Source organism: Synchiropus splendidus, chromosome 12 (genome assembly GCF_027744825.2).
Source record: "Synchiropus splendidus isolate RoL2022-P1 chromosome 12, RoL_Sspl_1.0, whole genome shotgun sequence".
Lineage (NCBI taxonomy): Eukaryota > Metazoa > Chordata > Actinopteri > Syngnathiformes > Callionymidae > Synchiropus > Synchiropus splendidus.
The window spans coordinates 9,178,191-9,192,397 of record NC_071345.1 but is presented as its reverse complement, the minus strand read 5'-3'; the positions used below and the strand labels follow the sequence as shown (position 1 = coordinate 9,192,397).

General features: G+C 41.8%; 2 protein-coding genes across 4 annotated transcripts; one reads left to right on the top strand and one right to left on the bottom strand.

Moving 5' to 3' along the window:
• Positions 1-814: 814 nt before the first annotated feature.
• On the top strand, positions 815-8,609 carry tram2 (translocation associated membrane protein 2). 2 transcript variants are annotated; one of them, XM_053880507.1, is made up of 11 exons: positions 815-1,014; positions 2,514-2,577; positions 2,647-2,756; positions 3,585-3,701; positions 4,418-4,476; positions 4,542-4,626; positions 4,715-4,785; positions 4,927-5,031; positions 5,103-5,246; positions 6,102-6,256; positions 7,998-8,609. In XM_053880507.1, the coding sequence occupies exons 1-11, from the start codon at positions 895-897 to the stop codon at positions 8,072-8,074; spliced, it is 1,107 nt and encodes a 368-aa protein (XP_053736482.1). In that variant the 5' UTR covers positions 815-894; the 3' UTR covers positions 8,075-8,609. The 2 variants fall into 2 exon arrangements, with proteins under 2 accessions (XP_053736482.1, XP_053736481.1); XM_053880506.1 differs by having other exon boundaries at positions 4,542-4,785.
• Positions 2,082-14,067, bottom strand: LOC128768009 (EF-hand domain-containing protein 1-like). Of its 2 annotated transcripts, XR_008416211.1 has the most exons (11): positions 13,906-14,067; positions 12,874-13,095; positions 12,526-12,813; positions 12,313-12,462; positions 11,543-11,735; positions 10,657-10,877; positions 10,449-10,589; positions 10,176-10,377; positions 8,094-9,707; positions 5,079-5,273; positions 2,082-5,004 (listed from the first exon to the last, which is right to left on the bottom strand). XR_008416211.1 is itself a non-coding variant. In XM_053880501.1 (9 exons), exons 1-9 carry the CDS (start codon positions 13,969-13,971, stop codon positions 9,616-9,618), a joined length of 1,575 nt encoding a protein of 524 aa, XP_053736476.1. In that variant the 5' UTR covers positions 13,972-14,067; the 3' UTR covers positions 7,660-9,615. The 2 variants fall into 2 exon arrangements, 1 of the variants encoding a protein (XP_053736476.1); XM_053880501.1 differs by lacking the exons at positions 2,082-5,004; positions 5,079-5,273 and having other exon boundaries at positions 7,660-9,707.
• Between the last annotated feature and the right edge of the window lie 140 nt (positions 14,068-14,207).

The following is a 14,207-nucleotide window of genomic DNA, read 5'->3' as shown; positions in this document are numbered from 1 at the left end:
GAGCAGTGGACAAATATTTTGAGTGTAGGAGAAGTTAAACCTGGTCAGCATCCGCAGTGACTCAGGTCCACTATACAGAGGGTTGGGCTGTACATGTGTTACAGCACCTTGACCAACAAGTCCAACACAGCTGATCCAAACTCGTGTGTCCTCACCATGAAGGTCTCAGAGTCGTTGGAGGTGTGGACTCTGAACTGAGCTTCAGAGCCGAGAGCCTGCCTAATGCTTATGATGGCTCTTTTCTGCGGCAGATGCCAAGAAGCCTAGCGCACTCCATCCCACTGTTAGTGGCTCTACACATGCCTGAACCAGTGGGACTCCACCTGCTCTTCCCAGGCGACTGTAGCTTTCAAAAGCACCACTTGCTTTGCTGACTCAGGTGTTAGGAGCAAAGATGTCCTTGCAATGTAAACGTCACCTGCGCTATAAGGTCCTTGAAAATCTCACCCAATGATAATAACTTCAGTGTTCAGTCATTTGTTCATGTCAATTTTTCCATGAAATCACGTTGGCATAAGAAGCCGAACTATTGTAACACATTAATTCCAAAATGTTGTGTTTAAAACAAGCAGATGCTACAAGATTAAGCTAACTTTGATCACAGTTAGCCTGCTTCATGAGTTTTCCTCTCCAAATTGCCAAACTGACATTCATTGTATGGACGAGGAAGTATACTTTACACAAACAAGCGCTGCACTTGACACCAAAAGTGGTGAGAATAGTCGCGAAACATACCTTTTTTTTCTCCCACTTCTGCTTCTCCCGCAGAGGTATTCGCGTCGCTGGCCCTTTAAGAAGATGCGCATGCGCGCACTCGACCGACTGTTGAGTCAACTTCGCAGTCAGAAAAATTCAGATTTATAAAATAGTCTGGAAAACGACTCGGGATCAAACATGGCGTTTCGAAGGCGCAACAAAAGCTACCCTTTCTTCAGCCAGGAGTTTCTCATACAGAACCACGCCGACGTCGTCTTCACGTTGGTGATCTTCATCCTGATTGGATTGATGTTTGAGGTGAGAGAAAGTTCTTTTCCGTCCTCGGTGGCTCGGCGGCGCTGGAGCCAGCGGTTCGTGCACGTCAGTGAGACGCTGAAGTCGCTGCTATGTGTCTTCAAACTGCCTCTAAAGTCCCAACTTTACAGACTTATTGTTGGAGTGGAGTCACTTTCCGACTCACTTTTCAGCTCTTAATAGTCAGAAAGCTGAGAGGACGATCCTCGCAAACACTTTAAAAGCAACTTCTTGATCGTTGAACGCCGCAGATTCTGGAATTTAATATCAATAACAGCGTTTTGTTTCCAAGTGTTGTTTTAGTACAATAAGTTGATTGAATTGTACGGAAATGGTGTGGCAAGAGATTTCAAATTAAAAGCGTTTGGCAGTCATTCGTACGCGGACAGTTTTATTTTGGGTTTGGCAAACGGAAGTGGAGCGGTGTCTTGTCGGACTCTTCACGCTAATGGTTAACTGCCACGTCTCAATCTTCGAGCCGGTGCTGTTCGCTGGCGTCTAACTGACTTGTGGGGGTTTTGGTTGCTGCGTCCTTCCTCGTTTTCGCGAGCGCAGCATCCCCGCGAAACGTTCATAACCAATATTTGCGTAGTTTGGCCGAAACCTAACGGACGATTGCACAACTGCTCGGGTGTGAAAAGGGGAATTTTCTGAAGGTGGAAAAGTTTTGTCAAGTCTTTTTAAAGTGACGTCCAAACGATGCACAGTATGTGACAGTAGTTTTGTCTGTGTGTATTGTGTTGTGTTGGTCTGCACTCATGTGTGAGGGTTAGCTGGACTCCAGCTCAGTCATCTGGGAGAGACTCGGATGAGAGCCACCGCTCCTTCCTATCCAGAGGTCGCAGGGTCAGTCGCTTCAGGTCAGACCCCGGAGATCTTTGCCCCCAACCACGTGACCCAGAAAGAGAATTAAAACTTCATTTAGATACAAATAATTAAACAATAATTTTTTATTTTGGTACATTTTTTCGGTATATAATAATAATTTCAGATTCAGAAAAAAATTGCACGTTCAAAATTAAAAAGTGATTTTTTTTTTAAATTAAAAACAAGAATAATAAAGTGGTAAGGGTTACACACAGTCAAAAAAAAATGCTTTCATTAACAAATATAATTCAGATAAATTTCATTTTTCTACCCTTTTTACCCATAATTTTAGGGACAATAAAATAAGATTTAACATGTTGTTTGAAAATCATTAAAGAACTTTAAAGAAGAGTGAAGAAGTAAAGCAACGTCAACAGAGAATCCTCTGTGGTATTGAGCTTTATGTGACTTATGAGTCCGTTATCTGTATTTCACCATGATGTTAGTTTGGTCATCAAACTGAATTAAAGTCATCACACAGCCAAAAAAGAGGAAGCAGGAAAGCACGAGTCATTCTCAAGTATCGTGATTTGCTTCTCATCCTCTTCCTCACACCCAGACTTCACCTCTCTCACTGTTATTTGGCGCCTCACGAGGCCACTCCAGTGGGTCTAAGTCTAATCTCCTGTGTCCAGGCCACAGCCAAGACTGCCATATTGTTCATCCAGCCTCAGTACAACGTCACCACACAGTCGCCAGGTTTGTCTTCTCACTTCTGCTCTCATGGACGTCCGAAAGTCTAACAGCTGCTGCTCGATGTGTCGGCAGAGGGAGAGCTGACCTTGTACCATTACGGATGGAAGGACTGCGCCACCATCCTCTTCTACTTCTTCATCGCCATCATCCTCCACGCTGTCGTGCAGGAGTACCTGCTGGACGTGAGTTGCAAACACAAACGTGGCCGTCTGGAAATTATTATTATTATTAAGTTGCCTAACTACATATCAAAAAGTGAGAAAAAAACTAGTAAATGTGCAACATTTAAATTACCTTTCATCATCTACAGTATTTTAAAACTAAATATGTGAATAAAGTTATAAAATATGTAGAATTTATGGTGAATTATTTATTTATTTTTCTTTTAAACAGGTTTGGCTTTATTCAAAAGTAAAATTAGAAAAAAAATGACCTTAATATACACAGACTTTCTCTATAAGTATAAAAGTGTTTTTGTTTACTTGGATTTGTGGAATTAAAGTGTTGGCCTTAGTGAGTTGTCTGAAAATATCATTAAAATCAAGTTTAAAAAATGGGTAAAATGGATACAAAAATACAAAAAAAAAAAAAATGATCAGAAATTTTATGCATAAAAAATGTAAAATGAATGGTGAATGATGAAAGCTAGCGTGTAACTTGAAGTTCAGCATGTGAAGTGTTTATTGATTTACAGAATATATGATCATAAATGGTGTGTTGTGTTTAGCTTGTGATGAAGTTCTTCAGCAGTTCTGTGCTGAGCTGACCAAAGTTCAGCGTTTTCTGTTGAAAACCAATCGTTGAGGTTTCAACCGGCGCTGAATGATGAGTGAAATCCAACCTGAGGCCTGAAAGCGGGTCAGTGCCAGCGTCTCGGAGCCGTCTTTCAGGCAGAGCCACTTGAGCTCAGACCCAAAATAGAATCGATTGTCTTTTCCTCCCTGCAGTTATTTTTATCTGTGTCACGTTTGTGGAGCGCTGCCAAGCCGTGACTTGTTTTTGTTCTGCAGAAAATCAACCGCCGTCTTCACCTCTCCAAGAGCAAGAACACCAAGTTCAACGAGTCGGGTCAGCTGTGCGTCTTCCACCTGGTGTCCAGTGTGTGGAGCTTCTACGTGCTCATCACTGTGAGTGACGCTCCGCAGCAGCAAAATACAGTCAAGCTTTATGGTCAATATTATTATTATTATAAACCACGAGTGACGTCTGTGAGTGGGTCCCATATTTACTCACAGAACTGATAACTTGTATTTTGTTATTATTATTATTGATGGATAATGAATCACTGTTGGTGGGGGAAAAAGTACGTATTGTGGCAAAAGTTTAAACAAAAATAGGTTGATTTTTTTAAATAAATCGACTCATAATAATAGCATAAAAATATTGTACATCAGATTTATACATATATTTTCTGCAAGTATTGTTTTGTGTGACAGAAACTCTGCAACACTGAGGGTTAAAATGTCCCCAAATAAGTAGAAATAAGTCAACATACAGTGTTCAGAAACAATACATGATATTAATATTAATTATGTAAAATAAGAGGAGTGTGCTAAAATGCTCGATCAAAAGGTAAAAAAATGAAATGCTATCATTTAAAATAATAATCTGGCGTCACAAAATAATGGCAAGTGACTCAAATAATTGAATAAAAAATATAATGTATAATGCGAAAATAAAAGGTTTATAATGCAATACAAAAGTATTCATTTTAATAACTAGCTGGACCAGCATTTTTACCCTTGTGAAGCCCTGAAACGTCTCTTCTTCTCGCCCCACGTTACTCTGCAAGCCAGCGTCACTGTATCACAATGCTAACTTGGAGTCTGGTTTTATCGTGCAGGAGGGGTATCTGTTGCATCCCAGCAGCCTTTGGGAGAACTACCCTCACGTGCACCTCAGGTCAGTTTTGTCGAACGGCGTCATTCACCTGAAAATGGAGGTCTCCAACTGTGTGTGTGCTGCAGGTTCCAGGTGAAGTTCTTCTACCTCACTCAGATAGCTTACTGGCTTCACGCGCTGCCCGAGCTTTACTTCCAGAAAGTACGCAAGGTCAGTGACCCGGGAAGCGGAGGAGTTCTGGCGTCCTCCCAGACAAGCGCCTTCTTTGTGCTGACAAGTGGTGTGTGTGTGTCTGCAGGAGGAGATCTCCCGGCAGCTGCAGTACATCTGCCTCTACCTGCTGCACGTCGCTGCGGCCTATTTGTTAAAGTGAGTATTTTTAGGTGCCGTCAGGGTGAAGCTGAAAATAGCCTGATAAAAATGGAGGCAGGGAAATGAAAAGAAGCCGAGAGACTTCACTCAGAACCGCTTGAACCGGTCTGATAAACGCGTGTCACCTTCTGTCCGCAGCTTGAGTCGGGTGGGTCTGGTGCTGCTCTTCCTCCAGTACGTGTCGGAACTGGGCTTCCACATCGCCCGGCTCTTCTACTTCACCGACGAGAGTCACCAGAAAATGCAAGTCACTTCTCAGTGAGTCACAGTCACGTTCTCTGCACGCTGACCTGTGAAGCTCCCGTCCGCTCCAGGTTCGACGTCTGGGCCGTCAGCTTCGTCTTCACCAGGATGTTCACGCTGACGCTGATGTTCCTCGCCGTCGGCTTCGGTCTGGCTCGCTCCGAGAACCAAGGCTTCGACCTGGAGACGGGGAACTTCAACACGGTTCTGATAAGGCGAGTGCTGTTGCTCAGGAGGGCTCCCTGCGGAGAGCGTGTCAGAATTACTCAGGAGAAATTGTTTTATGAGCGAACAGATGGATAACAAATACTGTGATGCAGAAGTCGCTTGTGGGAAAACAAATTTCAAATGATTAAAATGAAGACAACAAGATGTACATGATATATTCATATATATATTTTCGAAAATTATGAATAAATATTCACTAAAGTTTATGAAATTATTAGAACAAAACAAAACAGTCAATTAAAATTATAAATAATAAAATGTGCAAAAAATGGAAAATCATTTATCAATATTTCTTCACAAATTATTTTTGAGAAAAAATGTGAAGTACAAAGTCATATTTTATACAAAACAAAAAAAAACAAATGTCACATAAAAAGTGTGTGATTTCAGAAGATAAGAACGTATTCAACATTTGAAACTGAGACAGTATGTGGAGGAGAGGAGGAAATCGGGGGAAAGTAAAATGAGATATAGATTTTTAAAAATTGAATTGTGAACAAATGACTACGATTAAAATATGGAAAATCATAAAGGTGCGCTTGCAAACCTGAATAGTTGGGATATAAGGTGGACGACAAGGGAAAGAGCCACAAGATTAAATGACTTCAAAGATGAGTTGACTATAATGTGACATTCTTTGATGTAGTGTTTGTAAGTGGACTGTAAGCTAACTGGGTCAGTGAGGGCAGCCAGCAGTTGTCGCAGACGCACTAAACCCCGTGTACACCACCACAAGGGGACCCACTTTTTAAACATGCACTCATCCCAGATCCCGTCCAACGATGTGAAAGCCAAATTAATCCTCTTTTCATCTGTCATTTTTTTTTTTTTTTTTTTTTCAGGATGACCGTGCTCCTGCTGGTGTGTCTGACCCAGTCTTGGCTACTTTGGAAGTTCATCCGTTTCCAGCTGAGACGCTGGAGAGAATTCCGGCACGAGCAAGCTGTTCGCAAGAAGAGCTCGAAGCAAACGCTGCGGCCGGCCAAGAGGGACTCGGGTGAGACGCCGTCGAACAATCCTCCATTATTCCTTTGCCATTCTAACCCTGTTTAAAAGTCGCCTTCCCGGAAGAAGACACAAATTCCCACAGCAGTGGAGACAGTGAATGCAACACTGTGACATCAGTCCACCCTCAATGAACACTGTTGTTGTTGTTTATTGTCATTTATTATTGTTGTCATTTAGGAAAAAACAAATCCTCCTGAACATGCCAAGTTTAATGAGTAAATTTTGCTATATGCTATGACGACCTACTGGTTACATTGGTAGACAATTTTTCAATCTCCTTTTTTGGGGCAACTTAACACTCAAAACATCGCAAAAACCACCCAGCACATTTCTCAAAATCATTTGCAGCATCACGAGGTCTTAAGGCCCAGTTATGCTCAACGTTACGTGTGGTGTTGGTGTCACTGATCACATGCTTCCATGCGTTCTTTACCTTGGTGTTCACCAATATATCCACCACGGGGCGCAGCGTAACGTTTATGACGACAACAAAGTCCGAAACCAACATGGCGACTGGTGAAGACGTATTGATCATGAGCCTCTTGCACTAAAGAGGACACAGAGTCAGTGATGTCGGAGGCAGTGGTCGGTGAGGCTGTTCAATGTTTTGCAACAGGAGGACGCAGAATTTCCCCCATTGTTATGTCTTCTTTTTGTCCTATTACCAGTGTTGGGCAAGTTACTTTAAATTAGTAACTTACAGTTACCTCGTTAAAAAGTAACTCTGTTGCTTCAAGTTACTCATTACTTTCTAAGTAAGTAATTACTAGCAAAAGTAACTTTCTAAAAACTATACTATAGTGGAGCTCAAACACAATCATATTAGAAATATTAGAAACTTAGCAGCGTCTGCTTCGGGCTCTTTTTCCACGAGCGAGGTCGATCGACGCGTGCACTTTCTGAAGATGTTTCGCCAGATTGGAATCGCTCCTTTTGGATGTGCATAGTGTTTTCAAGCCTCCACAAAGCTACAATATTTCTCTGGTCTTTTACAGCCAAAAATGAAAAATAATGAGAATATTTCCAGGAATATCAAACCTGGACCGATTGCAACCATTATTTTTTTTTCACGTGCGCGGCGCTGCGTCACGTGACTAATGTGGGCTCTATGTCCACCACGTTGGTAATTTTGGCGAAGGAACATGTGGTACCTGGGTTCTCGACCACAATCCGTTCCAGACGGCCGTTCGAGAAGCGATTTGTTGGAAATGGATTGGAATGGATTTTTCCCATGACAATGAATGGGAAAAGAAATAATGCGTTCCAAGCCTTAAAAGAGGCTTTTGTAGGAGTGAATGTAGAGTGTCTGCTGCAGGTGCGCTGTTCCTCTATGTGTGTGGCCGCTGCATGTGGGAGGGGTTGCCGAGTGAGTGACGTCTCTCCAGAAGGGAAGAGGTGCCCGGTGCGTGTCCAGCTCTGAATGTGCGCTTCTGTGCAGTTTGGCTGTGACAAAGTCATAAACCAAGTAACGCTGTGTGAGCTACGTATCGGGTGGTAACAGCAACACTGCCCCCCTCTGGTTTCTGGTGGTACTGCTCTGTCTGGTCCATATCCGTAAGCTTTGTGCAGAAATACAGAGGAAATGAAGGCAGAGCACCGACCGGATCCGAATGTAACATCGAGCATAAATGGACCTTAAGGGTCCAATGAATTGGACAAATGGGAGCTGTTTTTGTTGTGTCCCAAAATGGCACGGTATGTTCTGACTTGTCTCTGTCTTCCTCCTCCAGTGGGCTACCACGAAAACGGCATCCTCAAAGCCGAGAACGGAACCTCCCCCCGCATCAAAAAACTGAAATCCCCATAAGTAGAACTCAGTGACTGACCTGAACTGTGACCTTGGCCCTGCTGAAGGTCGCTCATCAGCACAACCGGGGGGAGTCGGCCGCCGCTGCCATCCACACTCGGACCGACTCTGTTCTGAGACGGTCCAGGACTGAAGACTTGTATGCTGGAAATCAAACGGATAAAACTCTCTATCATCATCATCATCATCAGTATTTTCTCCTCTGACAATGACAAGTAACAGGTGTTTTGCACACAACTCAAGTACTGTACCTGTTGTTTTCATGTTGAGCCAGCTCGCTCCTTGGTGCCAGGTCCACCTGCACGTGCCGTGACTGAGACAGGAGCTACTGTAGGAGCGCCGCTCTCTTCTGGGTCACTCAGCCAGTACACACAAAAAGGGATCTGGACCTGTGTCCTGCATCACTGGGCGTCTTCCAACTCTCCTCAGTACTCACCTTCCAGTCATCCAGTGCATTGTATATTCCCGCATGTCATTCCATATCTTCTCTATTTTTGTTAATTACTTATTAAATATGCCATTTTCACAAATGAGTGCCGGCTTGTGTGGTATGTTTTGAACATGAACTAAGGTTTAGAGAGGTAAACGAAACCTGGAAATGTTGACGTTTGCGTCACAAGTAGCTTGGGAAAATCACGTAGTAGTTTGAAACTAGTGAACCGCCAATTTCAAGTTTAATGTGCTGGAAAGAAAACATCAAAGTAATGTGTATGTTTGTCCCTTTATTAAGCACTAAGGAAGGTAAACATATGAACATGTACAAACATGTTTATGCATAAACATAAACATGCATATTATGTATTAATAATTTATTAATATAGCACTTCATAAATCGTTGATCACAGAGTGTGTTACAGCGGAGAAACTGTTTTGAAGATATTCCATATATAAAAGCCTGTGAACTTTCAGATCCTCTCTGCTAGATCGTTCCAGAGTTGAGAACTGTCTCCTCTAGATGTAGAGCCGAAGCCAGTTCTGAACCAGCAGGGGGCGTAAGAGATATTTCTTGTTGATCAGAATCAGAGCTAAAAAGATTGACGGCGAGGATTCCACCAACTGGGAATGTGCTTCGGTGCATCGTGCAATAATGAACAAAATACACAAATAAAAATAAAATAAGGTCATAACTTAAGATGTAAAGACAATATTTAGCAAAAATAAATAAATAAATAAAAAATGGTGGATAATTTTACATTAAAAATTAATATAAAAAACTAACAAAGAAAAAAATAAATAAATAATGAGATCAAATCAACACACCAAACTGTACGTGCAACAGTAGCAAAAATATTACTATTATATTCTGGACCCAAAGTTGATTAAAAAAAAAAAAGATGTTAAATAAGTAAGCAGCATAGTGTTCGGCCTTTTATTTGGAACATGTGCCTATTGTTGCAGTTGGAAGTGCGAGGGTGAAAAACTTACTGACTCAACAGGAACCATCTACTTATTAAATATTACACATGAATAGCAGCTGCCAAAGCTTCAACAACCTCCGTGCTTCGAGCTCAGAATGCTGAGTGGGTTTTACCGCTGTGTCTTCAGGTGGAGGGGATCTTTCCGTTCTCATACACGTCCTGTGCCGAGACCACGTAGTGGTCGGCGCCCGTCAACACGAAGCGCTGGTCGAGAGCTGATAAATAAATTCATCATCACTTATGACTATCTGATCCCATTATGATTAAAATAAAGAGAGGCAATTAACAAATAAAAAAATATAAATATATAATGGAATGGAATTTTACAGAAGAATTTAAATAAGCAACATCATCTCAAAGTAGGCATTTTAATGTAGTGGTACATGGAATAAAACTTCATCTAATACAATGAGATTTTATATATATTAATATATATTTTGGAAAGAAATATAAAAACATAACAGTGAATTGTTGTGTAAATAGATGCTGCTCTACTGTTGTGTATGTATATCTTAGAAAATATTAATATAACAACAGGTAATTCATACACAAAAGGTGAGAAAGTAGCATTGAGAAAAATATTTGAAAAAAATTATTGTAAAACATACAATATTAGAAACATTTTGTATGTATATTAAAGACCCAAAACAATAGGGAGTTGAGTGTGTTTGGTTGGGACTCACCCTCCACAGTGGTGCCAACGTTGAGGTCCATTGGAGTGTAGAACTCTCTGGTCCCAGGTTTGGGGATGGTCGTGTTCTGCATCAGCATGTCTCCCACCACTCCAGTGGTGAGACTGGGCTTCTCAAAAATGTCCATGGTGTCCTTGGACAGGTTGTAGGACAGCAAGAAACGCCTGTCTTGATCTCTGGGGTCCTGTGAGTCCTGCAGTGGGAGCAGAAGACGAGCGGGTCAAACCCGTCCGTAGGTCTCTAGTGTGAGGACAAAGGTCTCACCAGCTTGGCGGTGTAGCGCAGGACTTGTTGCTCATTGTCCAGCATGTTCTGCATGTTGCCTTTGGAAAGACTCGGCAGGCGGGACAAGCAGAACTGGAAGGAATCCTCAAGTGTCCCCAGGTCCATGTAGGACGGGACCACCTGGAGGAACAGTGGGCCTGGAGTCATCACGTTTCCAAATGAAACGCTCAGAGAGAGTGTTCCTTACGCTTTGTGGAACAAAGTCCTTCTTCTTCGCCACCTCAATGTTCCTCATGGGGATTTCTGGATAGCACCTCCGGTAGTACTTCTCGGTGAAGTCGTCACAGCTGCAGAGAACAAAACGGCGCCCCAGTATGGCCATGGACTGGCCGACCTGGAAGTCTTCGGGGGAGTAGTACTCCTCCACCTCTGCGGGGGAGTGGTCCAGCATGCAGCGGGGGATGGCGTCTGGAGAGGAATAAACCCCATCACTGAGCGGGAAGATCAAACCTTGATCTGCCGCGTCAGAGGAGCAGCTTCAGGGAGGACAGTTGCTTCACTGACGCCAGGAGCGTTTGGACAGTTCTGCCTGTTTCTCTCGTGTATGAGTGTATGTCATTGTCCTTCAATAGCGTCAAGGCCTTGACCTTGTGGGATGGATTTGGGATCACATGACTGGACTAACTGCATGAGAGTCGGCTCCTGTTTTTACTTTCTCAGAGTATTTATTATGAATGAAGTCATTATTAATTATGTGAAATGTATGTGAAAAAAGTGTCGGGAGTCAATTATTATAATAAATATTATTATTATTATTATTATTGTTGTTGTTGGTTTACTAGGGATATTTCTAAAATATATAACAATATATTTTAAATATATTACAAGTATGTCTAGAAAATAAAAAAATAATGGGTTTTTTTACTGGCTAAAATGTGCATAAATAAAAATTAATAATTTTCATTTTATTTTATTTTATTTTATTTACAGGACTTTATTCCAAAGCACTTGGCAATAAATTTGATTCTGAATCAAAGTACACTCCACTTTGGTCTAAACAGAGCCGGTTCCTAAAGTCACACTGACGCTCTTCCACAGCGTGAGTGACCCAAGCCAGAGCAGCCTCCACTCACCACACTCCGGCTTCATCTTCTTGGGAAGCCTCTGTCTGCGCAGCAGCACGGGGAAGTGATCTCTGCGAGTGGTGCGTTCAAAGTCCTTCTTGATCTCCACCGTGTCGTCCACCAGGTAGTAGCAGATGATGACGGGTCTGCTCTCGCCGAACTGGGTGTCCATGTCGTCCATCATGGCGTAGAAACGCAGCACCTGCACCAGAGATTCCAGAGAGTGAACTGTCAGAGTCTTGAATGAAAAGATTCTGTTCTGTCCTTATTATTAAATACATCCTTCCTCGGTTGCTCTTTAATCTGATTTTTTTAACTTCTTGATATTTACTGTGTCAACACTTTTGAGAAAAAAAAAAAAAAAAAAAAAAATATATATATATATATATATATATATATATATATATATATATATATACAATTATTTTTTACTACACTACTTTTTGCTCCGAAAATGATCAACAATGATTCAGATTTAAGTCGTCTTTTGTCAAGAATAATCAGTTTAAGATTGAAAAAATGTTTCTCTTTGCTTCATAATAATGTCGATCATCTTTATATAAAAAGATAACTTTAAAGATATATGTTTATTTGTATCAAATAAATGTTTATATAATATCAAAGATATGTTTATTTACTACAATTTTTTTGTTTTATGTTATTTTATTTTTTCCAGCATTATATACAATATTTCCAAGACCAAAAATTTCAATCCTATCATATCACTCCAAAAGAACATGACAAAAAAAGGAAATCAAAAAAACAACTTTTCAATGTACCCGTTTGTCTACGACCAAAGATCGTTGCAGGCGGTCCAAGTCCGAAGGCGAGATGTGGAACGGCTCCCTCTCCCTGCGGTAGCTGGTGTAAGGATCCAGCGGCATGGGCTCGGGTTCGTTCAGCGTGATTCCCTGACTCTTCATGAAGTTCTGAAAAAAAACCAAAGTATTGACAAACAGGCTCCAACAGCACCACGCAGCCTTCAAGCGTACCTTGGTGAACGTATCGCACTGGGTGACCCGATACTTGACGCCGTACACGTCCAGATCGATACTGAGGTTCAGATCTTTCCAGTCGTAAAAAGCTCCACTCTTATTCTTGGGAACCCGCTGGCGCTTGAGCCGCTTCCCCTGAGGAATCCCGGAGTTCTCCACTGCTGGCTCATAGATGCTCATGCTGTCGTCCTCCAGGAAGTAGTAGATGACCACCGGGCGTACTCGGTACACCTCGTCTGAAGAGTGCTGGATGTCCTCCTTAAAATTGGCGAAGAACCTCAGCACCTACAAACACAGGCATGTCAACACACCAGCACTAAAAGCTGCTGAAGTGACAGTCTCCACCTTTTTGTCAAGGATGACATGAGCGGGGATGAATTCATCGTACACTCTGTCGTCAAAACCGCCGTACATGAAGTTGGACGTCTCCTTGGACAGCAGAGTCATCTCATGGTGGATCTGCTCCTCAGTTAACAGGGTGTCCTTTCCGATTCCCTGCAAGAGGCACTGCGGCAGAGCATAGCCGTTCTTGTACTCCAGAGTCTGGGCTCGGTGGAATTTGGTTTGCTGGTCAGAAGAATTGAAAAGAGTCAGGTTTTTTTCAAAGTCACGACTACTGTCCGTTTCAGACGCTAATTCAATTGGTTTTAGCCACCAATAACAAGAGATAGAGCTGTCAATAGATTTGAATGGAGAGAATGAAAAATGGTGTATGAGCAGTTATGTTCATGAATAACATTTTTTATTGAGGTATTGAACAATAAACAATGCTAGCTGCCCGCACTTATGTGGCTGTGAGAAACAGGAGTCAGTTCAACACAATGCTAACAGCTAATTGGCCAGTTATGGTTTGACAACATAAAAGTGTGTGTTTATTTTAAATAAATTCAGTAGGTATTGGGACTAGGGGGATATTCACTTGATAACAACATTATTTTACTACGTATGAAAGTAAAAAAAAAAAAAAAAAAAAAGCCTCTCCAAAGAAAGCTAGCTTCGCTGGGCGGCTAAAATGAATATTTATGTAAAATTATTCGAGTATTCATGCGTAATAACATATTTTTTCATTGCAAATTGCTATTGTTCTAACGTGGAAAACATAATCATATTATGACCATCTATAGCAAGTATTATCGAACAAATTCGAGTCCAATGATCATCAACATTTATTATTAATGAAGCAGAGACATAAATGGTGTGAAAGACAAACTCTCAATATCTATCATCAAAACTAGCTCCATCTACTAACTTTTACAACTTCAATTATTACTGCACAGGACCTGAATGGATTAGCTAAAGTTAAAAAGAGCCCCTCTACATAAATCGTTTCTCACCAGCAGATTGGCTGACTTGAGCAAGGGAGGGATGGAATCTTACCGACAGGTCCCGGAAAGTGTACCCTGGTAAAAAGGGCAGTCCGAAGTTGTTGGGGTACCAGGTCATCTCAGGTCGGACACTGTAGCTTCGTCTTGTTGTTTACACAAAAGCATCAGGTTCACAGACGCATCTACCGACTCCTCTCCTGAAGACTGCTCATTTCTTTTGTTGGATTCGTCTTTATCACCTTTGATTCTACTCTCCTGGCTTTGATTCACCTTCAGCACCTTTGGTCAGTCGCCAGGCTGTGGCCGTTTCTACTGACTTTTATGTGTCAACACTGTGCCGCTTCTAGCATTTGG